Here is a 27,769-nt window from a genome sequence, read left to right on the forward strand (position 1 = left end):
TATATAAAATAAGGGTTAATCAGTGGGTTGAGTTATATATTGGGGAAAAGCGCAAGATTTATTGCTAATTATGTAAATTACAAAAATTTGCTATTCTGGACTATAATTATTAAGTTATTTTGCGACTAATTTCCATTTAAAACTATTTACAAATTGAATTTCTTCTCTATTTTCCATTCCATTTTTAAATAACTAATCCTCATTGCTGTGGCCAACATAGAGTTTTCATTGGAAATGTGTTAAAATGCAAATCAATGGATGTTTCCCTGTGTAGTACCATGGCTTTTCCCCCCAGAAGTTTTTCCTGCGCACCCTTACTTATGGGATAATAACGTAGATTTTCATGCGGCACGTCAGTGGCTCATTTGCATGCAATTATTTTGCTGCTCTCTGGTGGAAAAACTTCAGCCCTTGGGTGGGCGGAAATCAGGATATAGACAAATTGTGACATGTACTTCAGTTTCAGCTACAATATCGATGCTTTTTTCCTTGTAATTTCCCATTCATCTTCAATGGGCATTTAATCAAGCTGTGAATTCGACTCCCCAAACTTCAATGACAAATGCATGCAACCATAAGGAAATGTTTGAAAAAAATAATCAAGTCGAAGATAAGGATGATAGGAGCGGCTAGAAAAAAATGGTAAATGAAATGAAATTACTGAACAGCAAAATCGGATGGAAGGATGAGGAGGCATTTGGGAGTCGAGGGAAAAAATGCAAATGGTGAAATTCTAAACCCTTGAATGGGCCCGCCATTGTCTTTGATAGTCCGCGGAAAACCAGGAAAAGCGGTCCTCGGGGTGTGGAAATGATGCGGGGTTGGGTGTGGTGGGCAGCATCCTGGGTTGCCCATTTGCCAACTGGGCTGTAAGTAAGCGCATTTTCCGACTTTTTTTTCTAGCCTCGGCTGCTGTTGTTTTTGCTCCTTCTTCCGCTCATTTGTCTCTGCATGAAAATGCCCGCGATTTTCCCCTTCTATGTGTATGTGTTATTTTTTTTTCGGTCGTGCTTTTAATTGTATTTAGTTACATTAGTAATTATCGATTTTTTCCTGGGACTCGGGATTGTTAACTAGAACCGCTGGATGGGACTGTACCCAATGTAGAACGGTAGGAAGGGCTTAAGACGTCCAGATTGCTGATGAATTTGGGGGTGAATGGGAAACCCTTCAAGAAGGTAGCTCTTTTTGCAGGGGGAAAAGTAGTGAAAATGTAAGGAAAATGGCGATAATTATGTAGAAAATAAAAAACTGCTAGAAGTTGAAGTATTCAAAGTAGAAGTACCCAAAAAATTATATATATCTTGCAAATATTAATCCATATTTTAAATGCCTGCTCAACTTCTTTGTTCTAAAATAAAATAAATGAGAAAAAACGAAATTTTCAAGGTTACATTTTGCATATATTTTATTATTCTTAATTATTTCAAAATGAGGAGTAAAAAGATGGATTTGTATATCATCCTAGTAATTAACGTTCAGAACGTCTTCTCCTTTGCATTTATGCCATTGATGTGGATCGAACCTTGTTCGTTTATGGTTTAGACAGATTTGGCCTCTTTGATCAATTTTTTTTTGCGTTTCATCCATCCCCTGCATTTTGTGCGATGCTTGTTCACTAGCCATTTGATGCCACTTTTTTTGCTGCTCCACGTGCTGCTTGTTACTCTGCTTGTCAGCCGGTCTCGCTTTTCAATTATGCCTGACTGGTCGTGGTCCTGGTCTTGGTGCTGCTCCTCATCCTCATCCTCGTCCTCGTTCTCGTTTTGTTGCCCAGAGAGCTGAGCTGAGCTGAGATGAAGCGAACCGAGCTGAACTACTAGCCATTGTAGCATTTAAGCTATATATCACTCATACGCAGCATTGGCGCTTTATTTTCATGCAATAATTGCGTTAGAATTTCAATAGAAATGGGAGGGATGTGGCCATCGCCCGACCTGTTCTGAGCTCCATCTCTTTGATTTGACTTTAGCACATGAAGAGTTTTTAATTGGAATTTGCAGTGGGAGATTATCAAAACCAGGCGAGGGGCAGTGATTTTTCTTTGCTCCTCTTCCTTTGATTTTTCCGCCTCTTTTTTGTTTTTTTTTGGGGTAGCAGTTCAGTATATATGTATACCTGCCCAATGCCAATTTTTTTTCTTCAACTTCCTTGCCAAGACTTTGCCACGCAGCCTTTTTTTTCAGGGTCTCTCTCTGTGTGTGTGTTTGTGTATTGCTTTACATAAGACCCGGACAGTCCGGAGAAGTCCGTAGTCCGTAGTCCGTAGTCCGCTGTCCGTTGTCCGCAGTCCGAAGTCCCAAGTCCGGGTGTGCCCTCACGGCCATTAGAGCGCTCTGTGCTCTGTCGTTGTCGTAATTAAAAACAAGGAAAATTCTGCACGGAGCGAAAAAAATTGTGCCAAGGAGGCGGATTGTGATTGGGTCGCCTTCGGTTTCTCATCGTCGCGCACCTTCCTTTTCCACCCAACCCTTGCCGCAATTTATTTAAATTTTCTGAGCCGAACTCTTTGGCTCCTTCTTAATTTCTTCAGCCCTTTTTCCTTTGTACTTGTTGTTTTTAATAAAGTGCGCTGGACACGGAAAAAAAGGTCCAAGAAAGCGCTGTGAAGAAGTTGCGTAAATTTGTTATGTACTTTTTTCTTTTTAAATAAATAAATATGGGTTGGTGAGGGGGGAGGGGGAGGGGTGGTTTTGGGAGGATTGGGGGCAGAGTCTTCATGGCGTTGATGAGCAGCGCAACCACAGCCGCCCCCACCCACTCATATATAGCCGAGCAATCATGCATCCTTTCCTCTGACGGTGCACCCCCCATCCTCTTGGCCTGTAGTTCCGTTTCCGGCGCCTGCCATTTGCATCTACAGCAGAAAAAATTCTTTCATTTATTCGAAGGATTCCTCAACCCCTCCGCCCGCCCTGCTCCACAATCCACCATTCTTGGCGATTCTTATTTTTTTTTCTGCTGTCGAAGAAGAAAAGATTTTTTTCGCTTTTTTAAAACACACAAACTGGACGACGACGATGGTGATGGCGATGGCGGGGAGGAAGCAACCCCACGGGGTGGTGGGCAGCATTTCTTTGCGGCTTGAGCGAACCGAAAGAACGGGTACACAAATTTCAACCTACTCAATTTTTGCCTTAATTTCTTTTCTGTTTCGCCAGGAGACCTCGGGCCACCGGAGCCATACCCATTCCCATTCCCAATCCCATGCCCATGTCCATGCTCATACCCATGGCCATCCCATTCCATCCCAAATCCTTCTAGCAGCTTCATCCTCCTGCCGCCGCTCCATCTTCGCAGAAGGCGGTAATAAGAATTTTTTCTTCGCTGCCGGAGTGTGCGTGAGCCGTAGTGTTTTTTCCGTATTTTTAATTTAAAATGCGAAGCATGGAAAGAAATATATGTATAAAAATGGGAAGAAAGCGGGTGTGGGAGGGCTTTTGCGCACTGCTTAAAAGAAAAACTTCTGAAGTAAATATTTGTCTGTCCAATTGCTGCGGCGACTGCCAACTGCAGCGGATTGGGTTTGGAACAGAAGGGGGTTGGTAGATGAGGGTGGCCAGAGGGTTTCGGGCCATGTGGGCGTTGTCGTTGCCGTTGTCGCTGGAATTGGCGATGGGCAATGGGCGATGGGCGATGGGCGAAAGTGTTGTTGGACGGGTTGGGCAACGGACACTGCTGTGGACACTGGTGACCGACCATGCCAAGACAAGCGACGCCATAATGACTGTCACAGCGCTCCATGGACAAACACGAGGCACCTCCACCTCCGCCTTCAACGCCTCCAAGGCAACAACATCCCAAAATGGAAAAAGGGGGAAAAAAAACGAATGGAAACAAATTTCCATCACCTAAGCTCTGTTATACGTATTCCCCCGGGCGTCTCGCTGTCGGAATGGGTGCGGCTCTTTGAAACTCTTTCAACTATCCGATGATATAGGCTATTTTTCAATCAAATCACCGCATTCCATATTCAGTGTGTGTAAATTACCAAGGGAAACGCATTCTCGCACTCTTCAAACAGCCTTGGGTGAAAATGCTGAGTTGATGCATACAATTATATCCTTGAAACGGGGCAACCAGCCTTTGTATCCGATATTATATGAGTGCGTGAATCCAAATTTGAATTGGTTACGAAACAACTTTTTCTTGTGCGAAATCGTTTGTAACGTGACTATTTCTATTTCACATATATTTGGCAATAATCCATTAATCAAACGATAGAAAAAAGAGTGCATACAGAAGATTGAATATAGTACGCATTATATCGCAGTTTGTTTAGAATTAAACCCCTTCTTAAATATTTCCCAAATATAAACCTGAGTAAGTTACTAATTTGTTGTTCTTTTTTTTCTTACAGGGCCTCTTGCGCACCGCCGAGCAGCTAAAGATCAAGGGACTCTGCGAAACCGCCGAGAACGCGGATGACCTGAACGACGCGGCCACTGCAACGATCACAGTTTCAGAGAACATACAGCAGGCGGTCGTTGGCAATATAGTGAACGCGACCATAGTTCCCGGAGCTCCGTCGCCCTCCTTGGAACAGCAGCAGCAACACCACCAGCAGCAACAGCAGCAGGCGCAGGAGCAGCACCAGCAACAGCAGGTGCATGCCCAGCAGCAACAGCAGCAGCAGCAAATAAACGCTGCCCTGCTTACGCAACACGGAGTGTCCAGCGGAAGTGTTTCTCTTTCCGGGCAATTGCTGAGCTCCTCGGCCAGCGGCAGCAGCGGAAGTTTAGCCGGCGGACAGCAGGCTACACAGACGCCATCCGGTTTGCAGCCGACGCCGCGCAAGTCCCGACTAAAGCGCTCCAAATCGCCGGATTTGTCATCGGGCGGAGGAGCAGGAAGCTCTGGAGGCTCGAGTAGCGGCTCAACGCAGCAACAACCGCAGCCGGCGCACCACCACCACCCGCAGACCATTCTCATCCAGGGCCAAAATCCGAATTCCATTGTGAGCCTTCAGCAGACGGCCGACGGCAATTACATACCAGTTTCGGGTTCTGGCGACGATTCAGACGCCGAGGACCACGAGCACGAACACAGCCACGGACACGGGCACGGGCACGGAGGACATCCGCACGGACACGGTCACAGCCACGATCACAGTCACGATCACGAGCACGAACATAAGCCGAACAAGATCTGCAAGACCGAGCACTCGGTGGCCTCGCCGGCGTCCAATTCATCCAGCGCCTCGAACAATGCAGCGGGCGTGAGCGGCGTGACATCCACCGGCCAAGCCATCGTCACACAAATTGTAGTAGCGCGCGACGGAAAAGATACAAAAAATATGACTAGTTTAGGCATGGGCATGGTAAGTTGGTTAGCTAGTTTTGGTTTAGTTAGCATTCTCAGCAAATCTCTCAGTTAGCCAGAGATCGATCCCAGATCGGATCTCCCCAGGCCCGAATGAATATTACTTTGCTAACCTGACATTCCTATCTCTCTCTCCACCCGAATCTGGATTGCCTGCAGAACGGCGGCCTGTTGGGCGTGCCCATGGGATTCCTGGACTTCACACCCGAGCCACCAGCACCATCTGCCACCCCAGTCACCGTCACGGAGCACGTCGATCTGTCCTGCAACCCTAGTACGGACACGCGCGATCTATCAAGTGAGTTATCGGTAGTGTTGCCAGCGGATCTACCGTCGAAATCCTTTAAGAGTTCCAAGCTAACATTACTTTCATTCGTTTCCCCCGCAGATACCACCGAACCGCTCGATATAGACAATCATCTGGCTCAGCAGATCCATCGGCTCGATCAGTCCCCCATGCACTCGATATCGCACCACCATACAGGCGATGAAAGCAACTCGAATCTGGTGCAGCATATCAAGAGCGAAGTGATCGAGGCCAAGCACCTGGCTGCCCAGCACCATGCACTTAGCCAGGCCCAACAGCAACATGCCCATCACCAGGCCCACCAGCAGCACCAACAGCATCAGCAACAGCAGCATCAACAACAGCAGCAACATCTTCATGCTCAGCAGCTCTTGGCCCAGAGTCAGTTGCAGCAGCAACAGCAACAGCAGCAGCAGCAACACCACCAGCAGCAACAACAGGCAGCCGCCGCAGCAGCTGGTGTGCATGGCCAGCATGGGGGACACGTGACGCACGCCGACATCGGCGGTGCCACTGTCATGGAGATTGATCCGAGCCAGATTAAACACGAGCCGGGCATGATAATAACGCCAGAGATTGTCAACATGATGTCCTCCGGGCATATGGGTGAGTTGTGCTTCAGAAGATTGGGGTTATCAGCCAGACATTTAAATGAAACACAAAAAGTGGCTATATATGTAAAATAAGAGAGGATTGTAGTTTTGAAAGAAAGATAATATGAGTAATCAAAACCAATAAATAGCTGCAGGATTCTCCTGGATTCTCTCCTTCTAAATAAATCCGAATAATCGAAACAAACAAATTGGCGATACAAATTTCTTTATAAAAACTGGCTTAAATACCAAATCAATTTAAGAAATTAATATTAATTGCCTTCTCTCTTCCTTATACGTAGACATGTATAACTCGGATACGAGTGAGGATTCGATGATGATCGCCAACGGTTCGCCGCACGATCAGAAGGAACCGCACTATACGAATTTGGATCAGCAGCACGGTCTGGGTGGCAGCGTTTGCGGCCCGGGGCCCGGCGGTGCTGGTGGCGGTGGGGGCATGAGTGGTGGGGCTGGCTCTGGCTCTGGCGAGAAAGGTCAGTTTAATGGTCCCAAAGCTTGGACACAAGATGATATGAATTCAGCTTTAGATGCATTAAAGAACCAAAACATGAGCCTGACGAAAGCATCCGCCATTTATGGCATCCCATCGACCACCCTGTGGCAACGTGCTCATCGCATGGGCATCGAAACGCCCAAGAAGGAGGGCGGCACCAAGTCGTGGAACGAGGATGCCCTGCAGAATGCCTTGGAGGCGCTGCGTTCGGGTCAGATATCCGCGAACAAAGCGTCAAAGGCCTTCGGCATCCCCTCCTCGACGCTCTACAAGATTGCTCGGCGCGAAGGCATCCGCCTTGCGGCGCCCTTCAATGCCGCCCCGACCACGTGGACGCCCGAGGATCTGGAGCGTGCCTTGGAGGCGATACGGGCGGGTAACACTTCGGTGCAGAAAGCCAGCGCTGAGTTTGGCATACCCACAGGTGAGTTGTCTGCAAATCCAATAGCAGCTCGAATAATGGTGTCCTTGTGTCATTCGTCGATGCAGTCGATTTTTTTTCGCCAAATTTGTTTTATTTAAAATTTCATAACAAGTGAGGAGGCTGTATTCTCCTTGTTTTCGATTGAAAAGCATAAAGTATATTGCTTGAGTATTTATTCAAATGTAACATTAAACATTAAATAAACAAGAAACTGTAATAGGATTAATTATAAGTATACATATGTGTTATGTTAAATCGATCATTTTAAAAGTTTGGAACGTCTTGTGCTTTAAAAGCAGTCTGCAAAAATGATTTTTGAGCTTTCCCTTACCTTTTTGCCTTCGAAAAAATGGACATGACTTTGTTCCATTCCGTTTTTTCTGCTTTGATCTGATTTTGCCGTGACTAATCCCACTCTTCCACTCCATCAACCGCCTCAAAGGAACACTTTACGGACGCTGCAAACGGGAGGGCATTGAGCTGTCGCGTTCGAATCCAACACCCTGGTCCGAGGATGCCATGAACGAGGCCCTGAACTCAGTGCGGTGAGTGTGTGAGCCGAACTGGTGGCGTCAATTAAGTCGCTAATCACCATTTCCGACGTGTATCCCCCACAGCGTTGGCCAAATGTCCATCAACCAGGCGGCCATTCACTATAACCTGCCCTACAGCTCGCTCTACGGCCGCTTCAAGCGCGGCAAATACGATGTGGTGGCCAACACGAGTGGCGTGGCGCTGTTGAACACCTCGGGCAACACCACCGGCAGCATTGAGATTATCGAGCACAGTCAGGAGAATTCGGTACGTAGCCAGTTAGTACGCAGCTGAAAAGCTAAAAGCAAACGCAAATGCAGCCAACCAACTCTGAACTCCACCTGCAATAGCCAAGAGATAAAAACAACGCCTATATTGAGAATTTTTTGTTAAAATGATATGATATCACTATGTTTTTAATTACCTTAAAAAGGTCTTTCCTACAAACTCCTATTAAATTTGTTAATTAACCGGTTCAAGATCCAATTTGTGGATCTTTGAATATGTTATATGGTATCTCATGTTCACATCTAAGAGATGCTAATCCTATTAACCACTACGCAATCAATTTTTATTATTTGCATCCAAACTCTTATCTACGAGTCCCCCACACAAACATCATACACAAATGCCAGCTTTGACTAACCGAGATAATCAATTTATTTATGCAAAGTTGCATATGTTACAGCAACAGTTCCCGTACAGTCCGTCGCCGCATCCGCCAACGCCGCAGCATCACAGCACGCCGCAGCACCACAGCTCGGCGCAGCAGGGTCCGCCGACGCCGCAGCACATGCAGCAGCACGTGGTGCACATGCAACAGCAGCAGCAGCAGCAACAGCAGTCGCCCCATCCGGGCCACCATCCGCAGCATATGCAGCAGGACGTGGTTACATCGAGCAGCCAGGTGGTGCACAGCCAACAGCAGCAGCAGCTTCAGCAGATCTATCAGCACCACGGGACGCCGGAGCGTAGTTGAGAATCACTGCATGCTGCAACATTAATGGGCAGCACCGGCGGTGGAGGAGGTGGTGGGGTTGGTGGAGTAGCAGCCAGTACTAGCGGCGGCACGGCGGCCAGTAGCACGCCCTTTGCCAGCATTTCGGCGCTGGTCAGCGGACCGTCCAGTGCCCCACCACCGCCGGTAACTGCCAGTGGCTCGTCGGCAGTCAGTGGCGGCACCAGCAAGCGCAAGAAAGCCAACAAGCAAAAGCGTTGAGAGCAGGAGGATGATCAGCCACAAAGGGAGTTGGAAACAATTGCGGGAGTGGCCAGGCCCGAGGACATCAAGTTTAGATTTAATTGCAAGCACTGGAAGCGCAAGCTGCGGCAGTTTCATTTGCTATTGTCCAAACAGTAGTCAGTCAGTCAGTTAGGAAGGTACACACATATTTGAATGACCCACAGACAAAAATTCCCAAGGGTAGGATAAAGCAATCACAAAGCCACTTTTCAACTAGATGGACATTAATTACACAACCGAGATGTGTATAAAATGTAAATATATAACGAAATATGCTTTATTTACATTATACGGAACATAGTTATATAGGTTTTAGGTTCGCGAAAGTCCTTTGTTCTAGTTAGATAAGGTGGAGAAAGGAGAAAGATAAGAACATACCTTGAACGTAAGTAAATGATGAATTTTAGATTTGCCTAGACTCGAAAGTTAATGGATTCGTTTTGGGTTTTAAGAGCACTTTGTTATCAATGGATATGAACACGCGTATTTATTTTGGACTCGCGACCATTCTGAAGACCTTGAATCGGTAGTTGATTGTGGAATTTCGAACTAGATTGTTTCCCCTTCAAAGCTTTGTTATAATTTTCGCTTAGTGTGAGACTGAAAGTGCGCCTAAAACTGTTGAAAAACCCATGCCCAATATTATAGTGAAGACGCATACAACACAACCCATACATGAATCAAATGCTTTATAACCATATTGTTTGAACAGATAGAACGAAGTGGGAGAATACCTTAACGTAGAATTAAACCAAATTATCAAGGTTCTAGAACTTAAATCATTAGCTTGTAACGACAACAGATCAGATAAAAGAAAGGAACACAAGTTATTTGAATTTAACTGGAGGAGCCCGGAATCAATGGATATTGATTTGATTTCAACTGAATTAAGAATATAGCCAATAGATAAATGTAGAAATGAAGTAATTGCAAGGAATCAACAAATGGAATGTATTTTTGATAGAACCGGAAACAGAAGCAGCTGAAATATGCGAATCAAACTGCAAATGTTGTTAATACTAAGCTCTAATGTCTAATGTCCTTTGAAGTCGCACTCAAACAAAGATTTAAAACAAGCTTGTAAGAAAAATAAACCAATAAATACACACGTATATATATGGATACAAAACACCTCTAATTGAACTGTAAAATGTCTTAGTGTAGCAGAGAATGAAAGTAGTTATAATATACATTTCTTTAAAAAACATTATTCGAGCGAGTTTTGGATACCCTTCCAATCGGGGGTAGACCTAATTGTTCTACATAAAAATCCGACAACAAATTTACCACAAGGGGAAATATATTCAAAATTCTTGAATTAGAAATTTAAAAACGAAAAAAATGTAAAATAGCTTCCACTAGCGTATCTACATATTTAGGAATCGAGGAGGAATGGATACTGTAAACACCCATCTGAAGAAACTTCAAAACTTTTTGGTTTCATCTCAACTATGCGTGCGCGTAGAGCACTTGGATATCTTTGTATATACATTTGAATAGATTTTTTAGTTGTTAGCTGACCTAGGGGAACAGGTATCTGAATATTATAAAAATCAAATGTTGCAAATTAATTTATTTTAGCGTTATAGACCCGTAGAACTGAATGCAATATGCTTACCTTAAACTCAACATAATTTAATTCTATTCCTATTATCTTTAGTTGGATTCATTTTAATGTTTTATAGCAAAACTGTATATCATTGTAAATTAATTAAAGCATACGGAGTAGCATCTACAAGAGTTAGAACAACAATAAAAGAAAATATCATTATAACTTTGTTAAAATTGTCGCAAGAGCAATTAAAAAATGAACCCAGCAACTTGAAGAATCGAAAATGAAGGCGAATCACAGAAACGTAAAAATAATAAAATATTACATTTACAATTTTAAGCTAACTAAATGTGTAAGAGTAACCTTTAACCACACAATATTATAGCACATTTCGGATTATCAAATATGCATATACAGCAAATATCTATTATAAACGGTAAATGTAAACCCAAAAAGAAACACTGAAACAATCTATGTAACAGCCGAAATAGCGAAAACAACCCATGTAATAAACAAACAACATTTAATGTAATATTGGTATAACGTAATTTTTAAAGTGAGGTACTATAAATAAAAATTATTGAATAATTACATAATACTGCATATATTTTCATTTATCTGAATTGTAGAGTGGGATTAATTGTACTTTATTTTCATGATAAACAAGTTCTCTAAATGTTGACACATTTTTTTTATTGATAACAATGGTTATTCAAGATGATTATCACACATTGTTGCTATTATTTTGTTGTAAAACTGGCACTAATGCTTTTTTGGCGCTCCGGTTTAAATTTAACCGTCTGTAAAGCTTTGCCTCTGTTAACCTGATCTTGGCTTAGGGAGCCAATGTCTTGGCCAACAATGTTAGGGGAGCTTTTCTGTTAGGCGGCTCTCCGCTCAACTAGCGCATGCTCTCCCACATGTTGAACTTACTTTTGACCGTGCTCACCTAGAAGCGGAAGATGCCAGTCAAAGTTCTGCTTCCCATGTGAACGGTGGTGTTTTGTATTCCGCGTTCCGATCGTCTGCACCGATTCCTTTCGCTACGCAGAAGATTTTTTACCAAGAAAAGAAAAAACTTCGCAGACTCAGCACTTTTCGCTGGCTTCAGAAACAAACTTGGTTTTGGAAAAGTCATTTGTAAGTCTTGGTTATAAACAAACAAACGAATCGCAATCGTGTCGAATGGGAATTCCAGCTTATCAGTGGCGATTGAGCATGAGCTAATTGATTAATCAGTATTAATCTGTTTATATTCGATTTAAATCAGCTCAATTGAAAGTGATGACTTTGTTAAGTGAAAGTGATATGATGTGTCTTCTAATTGAGTGTGAAATTGCAAATTTACTTTCCCACTCGCGAAATACGCGAGTACATTCGAGTATGGCGGAAGTGTCAATTCAAGAATTCGCATGATTGCGAATAATTTTCGAAAAAACAGGACTGTGCGTTGAATTAGTAATGATAGGCGGAAAAAGTGGGGCTAAATCGGGGCAACGAAAGCACGGCCCAAAAGTTAACTGCATAAACAGTTTATTTTTGTATGCCAGAGGACAGCTGCAAGTTCAAGTGTACAAAACTCGTAACCCCCATGAAATTACATTACGCATGATACACACCAACACACAGCTATAGATGTGAATACACATACATATATGCATGGTACATGGGAGTATGACGTGGTGTGCGAAAGCCCGTCGCTCAACACGTTCTAAAATATTAACTTAAAAGACAACAGCAAAAAATACGCAACAATAATAACAGCTACCAAACAACGTGCTTATTAAGAGAACCCACTGAGGGGTTATAAATATTGGGAGAGAGCGTTCGCGGAAGCAGCCCCCACGAAAAAGCTTCCTCTCAAGAGAGAAATGCTCTCTCCCTCTCTCGCGCTCTCTCTCTATAGAAGACAGCTGATTGTCAGAATGTTGGCCTCAAATACCCCTAGATAACACCCCACCTCCAATTGCCCACCCAGCAGAAACCACCTCAAACAGCCCACTTTTGTTTTACAACAAGTGCCGCTGCTGGCGAAAAAGTGTTTGCTGATGTTTGCCATGTTTTTGGCCATTTGAACTTGACAGTAGGAAAGTGGGTCTTGGCTATTCGCAAGTAGTGTGACCACATTTCGGGGTCTGCTCTAGATTACTTGACCTTGAAGTCCACGAAATTTATTTCGTTTTAAAAATAAACACCTGAAATGACATATCTCAAAACTTTCTCGTGTTTTCAAGTGGCAAATTGTATGCTTAAAACACATTGATGGTCATGACTGATTTAGTTTTAATTTCTTGTTAAAGCTAACGTAAGAATACGTCAAGATTATTTAGAAATTTATAAATTGAACGCATAATTTTAATTTTTTTTAAATTTTTCGAATATCAACTCAGTTGTCAGTATTCATGATTGACTGCTCTTCAATTAAAGACGTGCCATCAAAAGGCAAAAGCCTTAAAAGTTACATGTTTGAAGGTGTTTTGATTGATTGCCTAGCAATTAGAAAGTTAAAAACGATCACATTAAAAAGTTTTTAACAAGCATGACAAATAATTAAAGACCTTAAGCTAAATAAAAACACAACCCACAACAGGTGCGATCGAATCTTTGACTTTGAAACTTGGATTGACGGATTGAAGTGAGGGAAGCCAAAAAATAAAGAGTATGTGTGTAATAAAATTAAAAGCCAGCCAAGTCAAGTGGCGGTGCCAGTGTGGCTGTCATAATATACTTTGTGGCAGATGAGGAGTCCTGTTTGCTGTTTTCGAGAGGAACCCAACCAGAGGGTGGGTAGTAAAAATAGACCAGCAATGTTACTAGTTACAATGTTTTAGCGTAAAGCTGATACAAGCATGTCAGTGAGAGGTCCAGATGGCTTAAATAAAGCTCAACAAAACTGAGATGTACTTATTAGTTAGAGAAAAGGATTGGAAGGAAAAGGATTAGCTTGTAAACCCCTATTTTTCTTATAAAAGGCGAACTAATGCAAATGAAATCCAAGAGAAATGACTTTAAATAACATATATAAAAAGCATTGGAATGCATGCTTAGCCATTCACATGTATGGTGCTCCCTGTAAATTATACCACAATTTATCAAAGTTAGTACTGACTTAAAGTTCGCGTAAGACAAGTTGGCCTGTGTATCCGTTTTACTGAATTATTCAGCAAGTTTCTTTACCTTGCAGTTTGCTGGCATCCCACACAACGAACGCCCCGAAAACCAGTTGCTGGGCAACCCCTACTAAAAAAAGGAAAATCGAAAAGGGAGGAGGACCCACGGAAACTTACACGCAAGTGAGTAAATAACTGGCTGTAACTGGTGGTCGTTAGGTGAAATTATCAATTATGCAATTAAAAGGGGTGGAAATTGTTGAAGCCGAGTATCTCAGCTGAGAGTTATTAAAACTTACGCCCGCCGCATGTATTGATCTAAATTAAATGCCAAGGTTGGAGTGGTATTAAAATAGTTGAACAGGTTGGTTTAAGAACCTATGGACATAACGTAGTTTAAATAGTTCTAAGGATTTGTTGTACTAACTTTAATCTCATGTTTGAAAACCATACACATATGTGCTCACTTCTGAGGCAATGTGGAAATGCCCTTAATAATTTATTCCTGAGTTGCTGTTTGAGTTTCCGTTTTTCTCATTACACATTTCATTTCCGTTCCCCTCGGCCCAAAATGAAAATGTTACAGGGCAATCGGACGTATACGTAATATGCTAATCAACTTTTGTTGCCAACAAGCTGGCGATAAACCAAGTACAAACCCCAACCTTTGCGCACAACTGTTGCGAAAGTAACTTTTCGCCTGTGAGTGTGTGAGGATAACAGGGCTCCTCCTTCGGATGTAGAAAATCAGGCGGAATTGTGCTCACTTCACAGCCCAGTCTCAACCTTCCCTGTGGCCCTGCGCCTTCGCCTTCGCCCAATTGACCCTTAACCCTTGCATTGGGGTTGTCTCTCACCTGCCGGAACGTAGCTTGCTCAGGAGTCAAGGGCATCAGACACACACTCATGCAAATTGCATGCCTGATTTCACCAATTGATTGCATGCAATTGTTTTTTCCTTCGACTTCCACTTGTTTGCTCATCCCGAGCCAAATCCTTGCAAAAAGCGAAAACAGAACGAATGCGGATGTTAAGTAAGTGAAAATGCTTAAACATTATTCAGGTGCGTTGCCAGCAGGTTGCCTCAAAAGGGCAGTCCTTGAAAATGTGTTTCTCATCGGAACCCATTTCATCTGTTGCGCATTCGTAAATCAGAGCTGTCATGTCCAAATGCATGGTTCATTTTGGTCTGAATTCATTTATGAAATGCATACCCTTTCAATGGGAAGTAAGCAGGAGTCAAATAATTAATAATTCATTTTCAAAAAAATTGAACAAAAGAATACCACTGGTACAGTTTTCAGGATTCAGATAGCGTTTATCTCACGAAGTTCCAAGCCTTCCTAAAAATGAATACTTCATTTGTATGAAAATAAACAATAGTTTTGTGAGAGTGTCTGCCACTTTGCTATCGAAGCGAATTCCAAATATTTATGCTATTTGTTTGGTGTGCGCGAATTGTGAAATGAGATTTTGCGGTTGCCACTTTGTTCGTTTCATTGGATTCTGCATGAATGCTTGATGGGCATATTAGTGCAGTTTGAAATGTGGTTGCGGGGTAAACAGCACTTAGCTGAAATATGAAATTAATTATGTCTGGTTCGGTGGATTCGATTAAAGTAAAGTTATGGCTACAATAACATTGACACTGATACACGCAACTCAATTTGATGGGCATTAATTGGGGCTACAGGCAAAACCAACTGTGCGTATGTGTAATTAAATAGTCAACTGAGTGGCCTGACCAACAACTGCTCTTACAGTCAGCTGAAGCTGGAAACTCACTGGTCACGAAGTGGAGCTCTTAAAAATGGAACCCATCCGCCAGGCAATTTGCCATTTGTGAGCATTTCCTGCCCGGTTGCAATTCTTTTCCCATGTCCTGCCAGAATCCACAGCTTATCTTTTGCCGTCAGCTTAGTGCACGACCTGTAGAAGATGCCCAATCGCATTTGACCTTGTTTCGCACGGCCAACGTTGCGTATGAGTATTGCATCGATCACTATGTTGATTTGCTTGTTGCTGCTTTCCCATTATCAATGTCAATGTTGCTCTTTAGCAACTCAGTGCATCCGTGAGATACTTTCCGTCTCAATCTCTGTACCGACGACTGTTTTTGCTGTTCGCTGATTTCATGGCAATTTTGGCAGACAGAATAAGAGCAATTAATGGGGATTCCTGTTCTTAGGTTGTGAGCAAGCTATCACTTTGTTGCAAAATAAATTTCCTTCTGCGCTTCAGTTGCAATCACCTCTCTGTGCACTTTTATGCTCTCAGCCTTATCATTGTTTGTATATTTTTATATATTTTGCATCGAAGAAAATTATATTCATTTTGCTTAAGCAATCGCACTTGTGTTTTGCATTTCAAGTGGTGCGGGTCTCGTGTTGTTTTTATATTTAGCGCGAAATTACGAAATTTACCTTATTTAACTTATTGTTTTACAAATCGAATGAAATAAAAATGCACCTAAGCCGCTTGCGTGGTTTGCGAGGCGTTTTGTGAGTTATACAAAAGATATATTTTCATGATCTGACACCTCAGTTTATTGTTAGCCTTTTTTCCCTTGTTTCGGAGACTCAAGTGAAAAAAATTGCTATTCAATTTACATATACGTGACATGCAGTCTTTAAATTTTTCGTTGCTATTTTGTAATAATAATTTTACTTGTCGATCTTCCAACTGAATATATGCATATGCATATTACAAATTGGTTACTTATTGCTATATTGAATCTTTTATATAAATAAAAATACTGTTAATCGTATTAGTTCTTATTTTTAAAATAATTCAATTTTTATAGTTTTAATACCGTACAATAGTCCAAAGGAACTATCATGTAGTTGAACGTTTAGTATCACTAGGATAAATGCATTTAATAATAAGTGGGCGCCTTAAAATATTAAGACTAGCTGACGATTTACTAATTAAAACAATCCGAGCAATCAGATCATGAAAACGAACCTTAAGTCGAGTCTATCACCAATCTCTTGTGTGCCGTTTCCATTTCGATCTTTCCTAACCAAGCAGCGTCTGTAGAATGAGCAATGCGGGAATGGACGGAGGAGGAGGAGGAGGCGGCGTCGGAGGATCGGGATCAACAACAGTGCCGCCCACAACGCCACCACCCACTGGCCATGGATCCACTCGCCGCCTGAGCCACCTGACGGGCAGTGGCCGTTCGGGAGGAGCCGCCGCCATGGGCAATGTGGTGGGCTGGCTGAAGCAGGTTCTGTCCAAACCCAACAATCCAATATGTGATCCGAATCGATGTTGAACCACCCAGCACGATACACAGTGTACACCCAGAAACACTATGATATACCTGCACCCCTTAGCTTTTGTGTTGTGTCCACCCGCCTGATTCTTCTTTTGCCCCTAGTGTCCTTCGATGTCCTTAAGGATTAACCCAGAGCACTTGGTGATTAATGCATACTTTTCCAATCTATTGCAGGCTTCCATTGAAGTGCGAGACGCCGGCACACGAACTTTGTCGATGCTGCAGAGCAGCAATCCCAACTTTCGATCCTTGGACCTATCTCTGGGCACGCCCACACCCACCACACCCACCTCCAGCGAAATTCCAGCTGCTCCAGCCAGTGCCACCGCCTCGTTAAGTGGCTCCACGCTGCAATTTGGACCGGAGGAACCAGAGGAAGGATCAGCTGCCGGAGGAAGCCAATCGCTGACGCCACTTGATGCCAGGGAGCTCCTGACGAGACCCACACGCGCCTACGCCTCCGTCAGCCAGCCACAAAGTCCAAGACATCGAGGTTCGGGGTGCGGGTCTGTTTCCGGATCACGAATTATCACACACGGCCTGACCGGACGCTCCACATCGATATCCTCGCAGCTGGAGAAGACCAAGAAGCTACTGAAAATGACCGAGGGCGAGGACAAGCCATTGACCATTCTGCACTACAACGATGTCTACAATATTGAGTCCATGGCGGAAACGGAACCCGTTGGAGGGGCAGCCCGATTTGCCACGGCCATCAAGAGCTTCGCGCATCTTAATCCGCTCGTGCTCTTCAGCGGTGATGCCTTCTCGCCGAGCATGTGTAAGTATTGAATGGACACAAATTGCTCTTCAAGTGGAATGATATATTTTGTTATTGCAGTGAGCACCTTTACCCAGGGTGAACAGATGATTCCTGTGCTCAATACGGTGGGAACTCACTGTGCCGTCTTTGGCAATCACGATTTTGGTATGAAGGGAATTTTTGGTGAATTTCAGAACGCACTTTCTAACTTATAATCCTCTCCAGATCACGGCTTGGATGTGCTGGTAAAACTGATCAAACAGACGGAATTCCCCTGGCTCATGTCCAATGTGGTGGACAACGAAACCGGTCGTCCATTGGGTGGTGGCAAGATCTCACACTTCATACTACACAATCAGATATCCATTGGCTTGATTGGACTGGTGGAGCGAGAGTGGTTGGAGACCCTGCCCACCATTGATCCCAATGAGGTGACCTACATCGATTACGTGGAGGCGGGAAACAAGCTGGCCCGCGAGCTGAGAAACGAGGGATGTGATCTCATCATTGCTCTTACCCATATGCGTACTCCCAACGATATTAATCTGGCCGAGAAATGCAACGGCATCGATATTATTCTTGGTGGTCACGATCACGTCCGTGAGGTCACCGAAATCAATGGCAAAATGATCGTCAAATCAGGCACGGACTTCCAGCAGTTCTCCGTCATCACTATCGAGCGGGATGCCGCCAATCGTGAACATTTCACAACGGACGTCAAGTGCTTCGACGTGACGGCCAAAATTCCGGAGGATCCGGAACTGAAACAGGAGCTCTCCAAATATGCCAGTAGGTGGAATAAAGATCTCCTTTCATTTTTAGTTTAGATTCGGAATTTATTTTCCGCAGGCTACTTTTTGAAAGAAAGTTTTAAAAAAACTGAATCAAGTTAATTGAGTTCCTTGTTCCTTACAGAGTTCATCGAGAGCAAGCTTTCGGATGTCATGGGTGTCTTCAGCGTGGAATTGGATGGCCGTTTCTCCCGCGTGCGAACCCAGGAAACAAATCTGGGCAACTGGGTGTGCGACGTAGTGCTTGCCGCAGTCGGCGCCGATGTGGTCATCCTGAATGGCGGCACCTTCCGTTCGGATCGAGTGCATCCGGTGGGTGCCTTTACCATGGGCGATCTGGTGAACGTTATCCCCATGCGGGACCCACTAATCCTGCTCGAAGTGAAGGGTAAAATACTCTGGCAGGCACTGGAGAATGGAGTGTCTGCCTATCCCAAGCTGGAGGGCAGGTTCCCTCAGGTGTCGGGCATCAGTTTCGCCTTCGATCCGCAGGCGGAGCCCGGCAAACGTATTGATCCACAACTTATCCAGGTGGGCGACGAGTACCTCAATCTGGAGCAGTCCTACAAGTTGTGCGTCAAGAGCTACATCTTTATGGGCTGTGATGGCTATACTATGTTTAAGGATGCAACTGTGCTGGTAAGTCGGGAATATTCACTTGTTTTTACAATCTAGTTTTCAAGCAAGGGTTCTCCTATTTCAGATGGATGATGATGCTTGTCCGGAGTTGGGAATCACTCTGCAGAACCATTTTAAGGCCATCAATTCCAGGAAGTGTGGACAAAACACTAAGCACCGCCAGTCGCTGGTGACCCTTTCTCGGAGGCATAGTCTGGTGCAGTGCCTGGATAGTATGGATCTGGATGGACCATCGCCCATCCGCAAATTGTCCGTGGGTCATCACAACAAGTCGATGGATTTGACACATGGCAATTCTCAAAAGGTATTCACGATTGAATTCTAACTATACATAAATGATATATATGAGATGAAATATTTACTCCCTGAAAGATGTTACGACGTGCCTCCTTGGATGACCTGGAGCAGTCCACCTGCGATTTGGCGCCACAATTGGAGCACCGTATCGTTATGATACAAAACGAAGAAGTAAATACCATACACTATATTTTTATGAGATCAATTGACAGTATCCAATCCTTATTCCCTCAGCATCATCGACAGTTACTGTTCAAAAAGGAGACGCACATAATGAATTCCACAATCACCGAAGCTGAGGACGAGTAAAGAACTACCAAGAGTCATTTGATTTACAATTTGCATTTAATTTATTGTATTCTTTATTTCTTTTTCGTTTTTCTAGTTACAAAAAAATAAGACAACTTGATTTAGGGGCAGGTTCCGATGTGGAGAGAAACATTTGAGTAGGGGTTAGGCAAAAGCAAAGCGAAGATATAACCTTTTAGCTAGTTAGATAGTTGGCAGATCTGTGGGATCGTGTCCTATATTATTACCGTTTATTGTTAATGCTCCTCTGTTTTTTTCGGCTAAGTTTCGTTGTGAACGTTTGTAAGACTTCCCCAGAGATATTGATATTGATATTGTATGGTATATGATGCATGTGTAGTGAGTACGTGTACCTAAAGCTTACCGCTAGTTTAATTTACTTTTAATTAGATAAACTGATTTACACAACCAACTGATTATTGTACTGTTACTACAGAGCAGCCCTTATGTTTTGTGATCTAGATAACGAAAAGAGTTTGAGCCGAGCTTTTGGGAGAAACCTTCAGATATTCCAAGTAGTTGTTTCAAAAACCCCGAGTCCACGAACACAATCAAATACTGTAGGTTGTACGCAAGCAAATGAAAACACTGGACCGCGACGAGGAGGACTACGGACTACGAGTAGCTAACTGAAGGGGCAAGCAGATGTAAAGTGAATGTTAAGCAATATTTTAGACAATGCACCTAGATTTTGAATGTCAAAATGGGATGTGTATATTTTTATGGACACTTTTGGTGCGCTTGAACATGGCAGAGCATATTATTTTTTAGAGACCGCGAGCACAGTCGTGCAACACTCATGGATAAATGCTTTAATCTTAAATAGTTCCTTGAACTTGCACACCACAACCACCACGAGTGTATTTTTGTCCATAGGCGAGCAATCCGACCAGCCGGAGGTCAGAACAACAGCCAGAGCAAAGGCAGCAGCTACCCACTCAATTACACAAAGTTAAACAATAAGTAGAGGAAGCCACTATATGTACTCCATGCTTAACTGATTGTCCATGCTTAGAACGTACAGTTAACTAAAGTGAACAATATACAGGCTCAAAATGCACCTGATTATTAAAATTATAAAGGACCCATATAATATATATATACACAGATATCGTAAATTTTTCCACCTCTATTGTCATCCCCTTTGAATTTGAGGGCCAATCCTTCAACACTTTTAAACTATTTTGCAATGGGTCATTAGCCCGTAGAAGAACGCATTTTGTGTATATTGAACGAAGTACATTGATTTATGTAAACATTTATTAAATACATAAACTATATGTAAAGGGGATTCTTTAAATTATTTGGCGGAAGCACTTTTGTTAGTCAGCAGGGCACTAAATCGGTCGGTTAATACTTCAAAAAAGAGTGAGTGAGTTTAAACTTCTATGTCGATGATTGCGTTTTGGGTGCCTCAATAGAACTGCAACACCAAAGTCTTTATGGCACTGGCAATGTGGAAGGCGCAGTCGCGCACCTCCAAGGTGTTCTTCTGTATGGCCTGCTTGTCATCCGCCTCGATGGCTTTCTGCAGATTCTCGCACTCGTGCTGGATGAGAATGTTCTGGCGGGTAAGCAGTTTAAGGGTCTCGCGAGACGGGTCATTGGGATTCGGTGGCTAAAATATAGGTTTATAATTATGAAACATCCTTATAAAGGTAGCCCCCATGTTCATCTTACCAAATTGGCATAAAGGGCAATTAAATCAGTCACGGCACTGCGTATAAGCTCTCCATGTGGAGCAATCGACTGCTTTTGATCCTCTGGCACTGGCTGCATAGCTCTTATGAGCTCCTTAAGACGGCGTGTGACCAAGTCAGAGCGCACTTTGACCTCCTCACCGAAGGGTTTGCATTCCCCAGCCATTTGGTACATGCTGGTCGTATTTCGTATGTCCGTTTGGCCCTTGGCCACATTGGGAACCAAACGACGCTCGTACATGCTGGCTGGACGCTTGATGGTCGACTGATTTGACGAATCATTGGAGGAGCCGCTTTCCCCATTGGCAGTCCCACCTTCAGGTAGCGACAGAGGCTCGTGCTCAGTATCCGGACTGCTTAAGCTCAGATCAATGCGACTATGCAAAGGATAATTAAAAACAAATCATAAAAATAAAGCTAACTAAATAAATTCAAATGAATAATCTCACAGTGGCTCATCATACACGCTGTTGTTCGATGCGCTCGAGAACTTGGACTTGAGCTGCGTGTTCTCGCTGGACAGCATCTGCACCACGTTCTTTAGCTGATTGATCTCCGATTTGTAATCGTTCAGCTGTTTGCGCAGCGTTTCCATTTCGTTGTTCGAATTCACGCTGCGCGGTGGTGTATGCACAATGGCCTAAGTAAAATAAATCATAAAAAAGGAAAATAAATCAATATAAATCGAGTACAACTAATAATTACAAAATCTTTAAAATAAATATTGCATAAAAACAAAAGGCAAGGCAGACAAATCACGGCATCAACTACTTCCTATTTAAACTACATTTTCACAAGTATCAGCTAGTTTTATTGAGGCTTATGTTCTACATTTGGACTTCTACCTTTGAAAATGGATTAGGTTGCCTAAAATCAGGGAGCTATAGTGCCCTGGCCTACGGATGAACACAATGGGTACAGCACGGGTTGTCTAAATGTCAGTCTTCGCTTACGCTTCTAGCCAAAGCTATTATTCAGCTTGAGTATCTTTTGCCGCATTAGGTTTACCTGCTGGGCCATTGGTGGCACTGGGGCATAGTCATCATCGCTGGCCACCGGATCATATATGGGCTCGTCGTCCGACAGATTCGGATCATGACCGCCCTGCTCGAACGAGCCGAGCAGCATTGAGTTGTTGGCATACGGCAGCGATTGCAGCGACTGGTGCCCGGGCACTGGGGCATCCATTGGACGCAGGTTGGCCATATTCTGCCGTCGCATAGCATCCACGAGCACGTCGGTCAAGAGACCAGTGAACTCGGCGCGATTGAAGCGTGCCAATTTCTGACGACCCTGTGGACGAGACCATGTCAATGAATGAAGGTTCGAATCGTTAATGTACGGCGAGGTCAAACCTGATTGCGCGTGGCGCTCAAAAATGGATTAGCCGGCAAAAATGGCACAGTTGCATGATCAGCATTCAGGGTGCTCGTCGACCAGACTATTTCGTTAAGAAAAATAAGATTAGTTTTGTTTGTAGATATGTTTAGCAATCATACTCACTGGCTTCGCACTCGCGCCTGTCCACCTCATCGTACAGGTCCATGACCAGCTCCTCAAACATCTTATTTGGCACGAGTTGCAACTTTCCACGTGCAATCTTCAGTTGCTCGCTTATGTCCGCGCCATTGGCATCCGGAATAATCATGTGGCGGCCACTCTAAGTATGGAAATATTTAAATAGAATGGAATTAGCAAAAGGGTAGGATGTGGAGTTGAGCGCTACAAAGCTGGAGTCAACTCTGCAGTTACTCATGGAAATATGAATCCATTAAATAAATATGTGACTAAAAAGGCCATTTAGGCCAATTAAAATGTAATTTCACTCTGCAAGTAATTAAAGTTCCAAACTCACCGCATGATCTGGCTTCTTGCCACCTAGGAAGGTGATGATCCTGTCGGTGACATCGTACATGGCATCAAGCAGTCTTTCGGCGATGGTATTATGATTGTTGGCCCTGGCCAGTTCCAAGGGAGTCATTCCATTACCATCCAAGGCATTTACATCGGCTCCATAGATGAGCAGCATCTCGATTTGCGATGCTTGGCCAAACTTGGCGGCCATGTGAAGTGGCGTTGATAGCTTGTCCTCGTGGTAGTAATTTGGGTCTGCACCCTGGACCAAGAAGCGCAGTGAGGTCTCTAGATTGCTGGTCCTCACGCTGGCATGGAGTTGTCTACTCAGCTCTTGTTCCAGACTGCCCGCAGAGCCGTTGCTATCATCATCATCCTGGAGACTGGGTTTTAGCACGAACGTAAGATTCACATGCTTGGCCTTAATGAAATCGGATTTGGTGGGATGGAGTGCATCCTTGGGCGTGGGTTTCCGCCAGCGTGGCACATGCTTTCCTCCAGTGGAGTTGGTACTGCCATCCAGCAGATGGTGCTCCCAAACACTATTGGCTCCATGAGCGTTCAGTGAGTTCACAAAGTTCAGAACCGAGGGCTCCCAGTTACCCTGGCGTAGAGACTTCACAATGGAGATGTGCCTGCCCAGACTGCGGTGCACCGAACAGCAGTCGGCGCAGAGAAGGATGCCCCGGTTGATGCTCGCCCAGGATGGATCACCAGCTCCGCAATCGCCACAAACTTCGGTTTGCAGGCGGGATTTCCCCCTCGGCATCTTGGATCTGGTCGAAATCGTGGGTGTGGCTGGATCGGAATGATCCAAATCCGGCGGCGCTATAAATAACTTCCTGTGCGCTTCGATTATACTGCTGGCGAAACACATTCAGCATTCCAAGACGCTCACAAGCTGCAGGGGAGATACGAAAAATAGAATACCGAAGTTGAAAAAAAACTCGGACAATCTCAAGTGGCTTCGTTGTGAGTCAGTTGCAAACTGTTGGCTTTCTGATTGGAAATCCGAAAGGCTGGCGGTGAAAGGTCAAATATCAGCAACTGGGGCTCACCCCTGGCCATCAATTAGGAAAATTACTTTTAATTAAACGCGGGGAGCAGCAGAAGAAAACATTTGCGGATGCCTTTTCCGAATTTGTTTTAGTTATTTTTCAAGCCAGTGTGGCCAAGCAGCAGCACTGGAAAAGCGCCAGATTTGAAGTGAAAAGGTTGACGAATGTAGCAGCTGTTTTTGTGCCTTTCCAAAGGGAGTTCAAAACTTCCAATACCCGGAACCACAGAAGTGGCAACATTTTTTAGAACAAACTCTTGAAATAGTCTGCAGTACCTAAAAATTCAAAAACCAAACAGGTGTAACTTTTGTAGCTAGCCTTGCCAGACTTTTTAATTTTGTCGGCTGGCCTCACCATTCCATCTTCTTCACATCATATAGTTGTCTCACTTGCACTCCCTTAGAAATCATATGTTTATGAACAGATGTGACAGTTTTAGAAGCACTGCATTCAATGAAGCACATGTGCCAAAACAAAACAATTTCGCCGACTTTCAATTCGAATTTAGTTTTCAATAAACAGTAGAAGTGCAACATTAGCATGCAAGTTGAGAATCTGCACACTTCAGTGGCCTGCAACCGCTGCACGGAATGCGCGGATTGGGGTCCAAATGGTTGGATTGCCTATGGGGCCTGTAACGCCATAGCCATAATGGATCCAAAGGTAGGAACTGGTGGCTTTCCTGGAAACATAGTAAATTTAATCAATTTTTAGTTTCAAGGCAACTCAGCCAAGGTCCTGTTCACTCTGGTGGAGCACACAAAGCGAGTAAACACTGTAAGGTGGTTGGATTGCAACAAACTTCTTTCCGGCGGCGATGATGCAAATGCTGTTCTCTGGGAACTGGATGAAAAGGGAACGACTAAAAGCTTCACTCTCAAAGGACACACAAGTGGCGTAAATGCTGTGGATGGAGTTCGCCAACAGGATGGCTCCTGGCTTTTGGCGACCGCAGCAGCAGATAGCACCATCAAATTGTGGACTTTCCAAGAGAATAATTATGTGTGCTTTCAAACCATATCTTTATCCGACGGATTCTGCTTCTGCCTTCGGCTGAAGCTGCTGCCCAAGAGCAACCAGGTTTTGCTGGCCTTCAGTGGCGATGACGAGACTGTTTCCCTGTGGACAGAACAGGTAGAAGCCGCTGGTGGTGGAGACTCACTGGGTCGGCAGTTCGAACGCAAACACAAGCTCACTGGCCACGAAGATTGGGTTCGAGGTCTGGATTTCGTTGTCGATGGCGAGGATTTGCTGCTGGCCAGTGGCTCTCAGGATAACTTTATTCGTCTCTGGAGGATTGCGCCGCGCAGCAAGGAGCAAATGCAAGAGAATCGGGTTGATCTGCATCAACTGAGCCAGAACGACGATGAGATAAAGGTGGAGGAGAAGATACTGCAACTGGGGAAAGAAGCCTGGTATGCAGTGAGCTTGGAATCGGTTCTATATGGACATGAGGGATGGATTTACGGGGTCCACTGGCACAAGACACCCGACCAAGGTAAGTCACAACAATTGAACTCCGGAAAGACTTTTCAAAAACGATATCCTTTTAGAGCTCCGCCTTCTATCCGCTTCTATTGACAAGACCGTCATAATTTGGGCACCGACGGAAGAAGGCATTTGGTTAGAAGAAGTTCGTGTGGGCGAAGTGGGTGGAAACTCCGTGGGCTTCTATGGTGGAAAATTCTCCGGCGATGGACACTCGATCATGGCACACAGCTACCAAGGTGGCTTTCATATTTGGAGCCAGGATCCAGATCGCCCGCAGCTCTGGACCCCAAGTGTCATCGTTGGTGGTCACTATGGTGAAGTCAGGGATCTGGCTTGGGAACATACCGGCGCCTATTTGATGACCGCGTCTGCAGACCAAACAACTCGACTACACGCTCCGTGGCTACAGGATGGAGCTAATCCCACGTGGCACGAGCTGGCTCGTCCACAAATTCATGGATATGATATGCAAGCGTTGGCTTTGCTTTCACGCTATAAATTCGCCAGTGGAGCTGAGGAAAAGATTGTGCGCACTTTTCAAGCGCCAGCCAACTTCATTGAAAACTTTCGTCACATCAGTAGGGTAGAAAATGACGATGCGGGAGACGTTCTGCTGGATTGTAAGTCAGCTGAGGGGGATTATATTACTATTTAGTGTACCAATTAACTTAAATTTATTTAGCTCTTCCCAAAGGAGCTCTCGTGCCTTCTTTGGGATTATCCAACAAGGCTGTCTACAAGGTAGAATCTGAAGTGGAGTCGACCAGCAAGGGTAAAGATGAATACCCTGACAATTACTTTGTGCCTATTGCTCTGGAAACACCACCGCAAGAAGAGACTTTAATGCAGAACACACTTTGGCCCGAGCTGCAGAAGCTTTATGGCCATGGCTACGAAATATTTGCACTAGCTGCCACTGCAGATGGTTCCCTATTGGCCTCCACTTGCAAAGCCAGCAATGCCGAGCATGCTCAGATTATATTATGGTACGTATAATTGCAGAGTTCGAGGTGGGATATGAAAATGCATTAACCATGACATAGTTTGCTGCTAAAGCACTTACTAAAACTCTTTAATTAGTGGTGCACATGGGCATATTAAGAATGAAATGATGTTTCTCTTTTTTTCAGGAACCCTTCAAACTGGAAGCAAATACAGAAGCTGAGTGGACACCAGTTGACAGTGACCCAATTAAGTTTCTCCCCCGACTCGCGATATCTGCTATCAGTTTCCCGGGATCGTCGCTGGTGTCTCTACGAGAGGCAGGATTCCTCGGTGAGCTATCAACTGGTGGCCAGCACTGACAAATCCAATGGAGTTCATACACGCATTATATGGTCCTGTGATTGGTCGCATGATGGTCAGTTCTTTGTGACGAGCTCAAGGGATGGAAAAGTAGTGGTTTGGAAAAAGGAAGAAGACTGCAAGGAGTCTTCACTAAATGGCTGGCAGGCGAATGGAGTTTTAGAACTTAAAAATGAGTCAATCACAGCTGTGGCTTTTTCCAATGCTTATCTTAGTGGCACAGATGACACATACATTCTAGCTTTGGGCACGGAAACCGGACTGATAAAGATATATCAGTTTGTTCGAGGGGAATGGAAGTTACTCAGCGATTTGAATAAGAGGTTAGTTGTTCTTTACCCTATTATTGTGCTGTAGCATAAATGTTTTGTAAACTTTTAGCCAAGCTCATCATCTCACCGTTCGACGTCTGCAGTTCCGCCCGGGAAAACAACTCCAGCTTGCGAGTTGTGGTGAGGATCATCTGGTACGCATCTACGACCTTAAGCTCACATGAGTTTAAGACCATATGCATTAAAGTAGTCTTATTAACTCCACCCGTTGCGTTTAATTAGAAATCTGTCTCATCTGCTGACAGAGTAGAAAGGGGATGGGTCTCGTCTCGCCTGATTTATCTGAATGTCGCTATCTAATCTGTTGCAATTAACTGTGTTCAGGGTTCTCCCCGCGGCTCCTGTTTT

The 27,769-nt window shown here is 44.2% G+C and overlaps 5 protein-coding genes across 9 annotated transcripts in view; 4 read left to right on the top strand and 1 right to left on the bottom strand.

The window, feature by feature from the left end:
• Positions 1–10,282, top strand: part of LOC117137436 (broad-complex core protein isoforms 1/2/3/4/5-like) — a 45,986-nt gene extending 35,704 nt beyond the window's left edge. The window contains exons 3-10 of one of the 3 annotated variants that reach the window (XM_033298871.1): positions 4,361–5,320; positions 5,482–5,620; positions 5,711–6,235; positions 6,525–6,719; positions 6,774–7,163; positions 7,606–7,708; positions 7,781–7,964; positions 8,371–8,676. In XM_033298871.1, the coding sequence (XP_033154762.1) occupies positions 4,361–5,320; positions 5,482–5,620; positions 5,711–6,235; positions 6,525–6,719; positions 6,774–7,163; positions 7,606–7,708; positions 7,781–7,964; positions 8,371–8,676 (2,802 nt within the window). Of the gene's footprint in view, positions 1–4,360; positions 5,321–5,481; positions 5,621–5,710; positions 6,236–6,524; positions 7,164–7,605; positions 7,709–7,780; positions 7,965–8,370 lie in introns of all 3 variants that reach the window. The other 2 variants (XM_033298869.1, XM_033298870.1) reach the window with 2 other exon arrangements.
• On the top strand, positions 8,676–11,083 carry LOC117137437 (squamosa promoter-binding-like protein 2). The gene has a single exon (XM_033298872.1). It carries the CDS (start codon positions 8,701–8,703, stop codon positions 8,914–8,916), a length of 216 nt encoding a protein of 71 aa, XP_033154763.1. The 5' UTR covers positions 8,676–8,700; the 3' UTR covers positions 8,917–11,083.
• Positions 11,084–11,475: 392 nt separating this feature from the next.
• LOC117135608 (mannosylglucosyl-3-phosphoglycerate phosphatase) lies at positions 11,476–20,093 on the top strand. Of its 3 annotated transcripts, XM_033295968.1 has the most exons (11): positions 11,476–11,632; positions 13,677–13,785; positions 16,633–16,831; positions 17,057–17,663; positions 17,724–17,810; positions 17,871–18,434; positions 18,561–19,075; positions 19,140–19,379; positions 19,448–19,543; positions 19,607–19,677; positions 19,758–20,093. In XM_033295968.1, exons 3-11 carry the CDS (start codon positions 16,643–16,645, stop codon positions 19,816–19,818), a joined length of 2,430 nt encoding a protein of 809 aa, XP_033151859.1. In that variant the 5' UTR covers positions 11,476–11,632; positions 13,677–13,785; positions 16,633–16,642; the 3' UTR covers positions 19,819–20,093. The 3 variants fall into 3 exon arrangements, with proteins under 3 accessions (XP_033151859.1, XP_033151860.1, XP_033151858.1); XM_033295969.1 differs by lacking the exon at positions 16,633–16,831; XM_033295967.1 differs by lacking the exons at positions 11,476–11,632; positions 13,677–13,785 and adding an exon at positions 16,026–16,103.
• An 816-nt stretch (positions 20,094–20,909) lies between these two features.
• LOC117135610 (ARF GTPase-activating protein GIT2) lies at positions 20,910–24,426 on the bottom strand. Its single transcript, XM_033295972.1, has 8 exons — positions 24,320–24,426; positions 23,237–24,136; positions 22,885–23,041; positions 22,737–22,822; positions 22,390–22,674; positions 21,831–22,021; positions 21,362–21,758; positions 20,910–21,299 (listed from the first exon to the last, which is right to left on the bottom strand). Exons 2-8 carry the CDS (start codon positions 24,110–24,112, stop codon positions 21,096–21,098), a joined length of 2,196 nt encoding a protein of 731 aa, XP_033151863.1. The 5' UTR covers positions 24,113–24,136; positions 24,320–24,426; the 3' UTR covers positions 20,910–21,095.
• Positions 24,427–24,728: 302 nt separating this feature from the next.
• LOC117135609 (probable elongator complex protein 2) lies at positions 24,729–27,625 on the top strand. The gene is made up of 6 exons (XM_033295970.1): positions 24,729–24,956; positions 25,008–25,791; positions 25,847–26,404; positions 26,467–26,770; positions 26,915–27,412; positions 27,471–27,625. Exons 1-6 carry the CDS (start codon positions 24,834–24,836, stop codon positions 27,583–27,585), a joined length of 2,382 nt encoding a protein of 793 aa, XP_033151861.1. The 5' UTR covers positions 24,729–24,833; the 3' UTR covers positions 27,586–27,625.
• The last annotated feature ends 144 nt before the right edge of the window (positions 27,626–27,769 follow it).

Source organism: Drosophila mauritiana, chromosome 2R, assembly GCF_004382145.1.
Source record: "Drosophila mauritiana strain mau12 chromosome 2R, ASM438214v1, whole genome shotgun sequence".
NCBI classification, from domain to species: domain Eukaryota; kingdom Metazoa; phylum Arthropoda; class Insecta; order Diptera; family Drosophilidae; genus Drosophila; species Drosophila mauritiana.

What these genes read in the sequence shown, in the direction of transcription:
- LOC117135610 (XM_033295972.1), bottom strand. Translation starts at nt 24,112, where the DNA reads ATGTGTTTCGCCAGCAGTATAATCGAAGCGCACAGGAAGTTATTTATA. An exon ending in TGAGCGCCACGCGCAATCAG is followed by an intron (nt 22,675 to 22,736) that starts GTTTGACCTCGC and finishes TCTCGTCCACAG; the next exon opens with GGTCGTCAGAAATTGGCACG. An exon ending in AGCGTGTATGATGAGCCACT is followed by an intron (nt 21,759 to 21,830) that starts GTGAGATTATTC and finishes TCCTTTGCATAG; the next exon opens with TCGCATTGATCTGAGCTTAA.
- LOC117137437 (XM_033298872.1), top strand. Translation starts at nt 8,701, where the DNA reads ATGGGCAGCACCGGCGGTGGAGGAGGTGGTGGGGTTGGTGGAGTAGCA.
- LOC117135609 (XM_033295970.1), top strand. Translation starts at nt 24,834, where the DNA reads ATGCAAGTTGAGAATCTGCACACTTCAGTGGCCTGCAACCGCTGCACG. An exon ending in TAGCCATAATGGATCCAAAG is followed by an intron (nt 24,957 to 25,007) that starts GTAGGAACTGGT and finishes ATCAATTTTTAG; the next exon opens with TTTCAAGGCAACTCAGCCAA. An exon ending in GCACAAGACACCCGACCAAG is followed by an intron (nt 25,792 to 25,846) that starts GTAAGTCACAAC and finishes ATATCCTTTTAG; the next exon opens with AGCTCCGCCTTCTATCCGCT.
- LOC117135608 (XM_033295967.1), top strand. Translation starts at nt 16,066, where the DNA reads ATGCACCTAAGCCGCTTGCGTGGTTTGCGAGGCGTTTT. An exon ending in GGAGCTCTCCAAATATGCCA is followed by an intron (nt 18,435 to 18,560) that starts GTAGGTGGAATA and finishes TGTTCCTTACAG; the next exon opens with AGTTCATCGAGAGCAAGCTT. An exon ending in TTATGATACAAAACGAAGAA is followed by an intron (nt 19,544 to 19,606) that starts GTAAATACCATA and finishes TTATTCCCTCAG; the next exon opens with CATCATCGACAGTTACTGTT.